Genomic DNA, 2500 nt, shown 5'->3' on the forward strand with positions numbered 1-2500 from the left:
AAACCCTAATTTTTCCTCGCTCTCCTCTATCCTCACCCTCTTCCACCACATACTAATCCCCTTCCCCCTTCTCCTCACCTTATGTTAACACCCTTCTTCCCCCCTCCCTTTCCACCACATACTAACGTCCTCCCGCCTTCCATCACATACTAACCAACTTCTCCCTCCTCCTCACCTCATGCTAACTCCCTTCCCCCCCTTCCACCACATACTAACACCCTCCTCCCCCCCTTCCACCACATAATGATCCCCTCCCCCCTTCCACCACATACTAACCCCCTCCCCCCTCCCCCCAGACCTGCCCGACGAAGTCCCAACGATCAGCGGCGGTCAAGCCAAGTACCACGTGGGAGATGAAGTCCACGTCAACTGCACGTCCGCCCGCTCTCGTCCCGCAGCCTCCCTCATGTGGTACATCAACGACGACCAGGTACGACCTTCAGGGGGTGGGGGAGTGATTTTGAGTCTAATGGAAGGGTTGTCTGTATGTGTGTGTGTCTCTCTTTCTCTTTCTCTCTTTCTCTTTCTCTTTCTCTTTCTCTCTTTCTCTCTCTCATTCTCACTCTCACTCTCAATCTCTCTCTCTCCTCTCTCTCTCTCTCTCTCTCTCTCTCCTCTCTCTCTCTCTCTCTCTCTCTCTCGCCCTTTACTTCTTTTCTATCTTGTTCTTTTACGTTTTCTCTGCCTTCTCCTTCTGTCCGTTTTCAGTTTCCTTCTTTTTCATCTTCTTTACTGATTTTGTTTTCATTATATAATAATGAAAGAGTAACGAAGATGCGCAGTCTCGACCTGCGTAAGTGTATCTATGTGTATACGCTCAGGTGACTGTTTATTCCACGTAGATTATAGTATATTAAACGTGCATTCATGTTGTATCACATATATAGTCTTATACACAACTAATTAAACTATCGAATTACTCGTGTATATAGGAGCAATATTTGTATAATGACACTCGAAACAGAGGCAGTCTCTGAATAACAATTAATGAATAACCTTTTTAATGATTATTGACATCCACCTGTATAAAAAATAATAATAATAATAACAAAAAAATAATAATCACTCAACAACACTAAAAACATAACAATAAAAAATTTCCGACTTTTATATGACACTGGACACGTAACCACCTAACTGTCGACTTTCGAATGACACTAAACACCTTTTAATAACACCATTTAAAACCACAAAGTTTGAGTAAAATATCCTGTCATATTGTTGAAATACACTTGCTTACAAAAAACTCTTATATGGCAACAAATACTCATATCTATTACCAGTTGACGCTCCTGGAGTTCTATTTGACAGCAAACACATTTGTAAAGAATTACAAATATCAATTATAACAAATAAAAACAATGTTGCACTGCCGTTTAGTTTCTCCTTAGCCTAATGCATAGCGGTTTTATGTGCTTATATTGTAAACATGACGTTATGAAAAATGTCACATCCACCCCTTCCTTCTTAAAGTCTTGTTTACGAGCTTGACTACATCAGCTGTTAATCATCGACTAAAACTTAAAATATGAACAAAATCCATTAGTAACCGTCAACATTCCACTCATTAAACGACCTCCCCAACCAACACCTAAACGCTACTTAATATACGAGTATATCGATATTCTACTGACAGCATGCTCCCCCCCAGAGAAAAGAAAAAATCATGTCTATTTAAAAACCATCCACATTCCAATGGCCGCTCTTTCTAAGAACAAGCTTATCCCTCCCCGAAAACACTCTTAACTCTCTATCAATAGCTGCATACATTCCACAGGCAGTACTCCCTCCCCCCGAAATCAATTCATGCCTATCGAACATTAACAACGGACATTCCACTGACACTCCACCCTCCTGGAGAACAAACTCATGATCATCTAACAAATGCAGATATTTCCTGTGACAGATACTCCGCCTCCCCAGAATAAATACCTTTTTTCCAACAATCACGGACGTTCTACTGACGCTTCACTCTCCACCAGAACAAACTAATACCATTTCATCCACCATTTACAGACATTCCACGTTCCACCTTCCTCTAGAACAAACTAACAACCTATCTTATGTAACCTAACCTATTAGACAATCCACTGCCGCCCCACCCTCCCCCAGAGCAAACTAATGCCTATTTATCCAACATTCACTGACATTCCACTGCCGCTCCACCCTCCCCCAGAACAAACTAATACCCTTTTATCTCCAACAATCACGAACATTCCACTGACGCTCCACCCTCCCCAAAAACAAATTAACACCCTTTCATCGAACATTCACGGACATTCCACTGCCGCTCCACCCTCCCCCAGAACAAACTAATACCTCTTTGTCCAAGAATCCCGGGCATTCCACTGACGCGCCACCTTCCCCCCGCAGGCCGAGAGCAGGTTCCTGGTGGAGTATGCGCCGGAGAATGACACAGACGGCCTCGAGACCTCCAGGCTCGGCCTCCGCTTCATCGTTGGGCCTCGACACTTCCCGCAGGGAGAACTTCGCCTCAAGT

General features: G+C 43.5%; 1 protein-coding gene across 1 annotated transcript in view; it reads left to right on the top strand.

The window, feature by feature from the left end:
- The window catches only part of LOC119579729, an 85879-nt gene that overhangs the window by 77938 nt on the left and 5441 nt on the right, over nt 1-2500 (top strand). The window contains exons 5-6 of the mRNA XM_037927629.1: nt 297-430; nt 2374-2498. Coding sequence (XP_037783557.1) covers nt 297-430; nt 2374-2498 — 259 coding nt within the window. The remainder of the gene's footprint in view (nt 1-296; nt 431-2373; nt 2499-2500) is intronic.

The sequence above is a fragment of the Penaeus monodon genome, chromosome 12 (assembly GCF_015228065.2).
Source record: "Penaeus monodon isolate SGIC_2016 chromosome 12, NSTDA_Pmon_1, whole genome shotgun sequence".
Lineage (NCBI taxonomy): Eukaryota > Metazoa > Arthropoda > Malacostraca > Decapoda > Penaeidae > Penaeus > Penaeus monodon.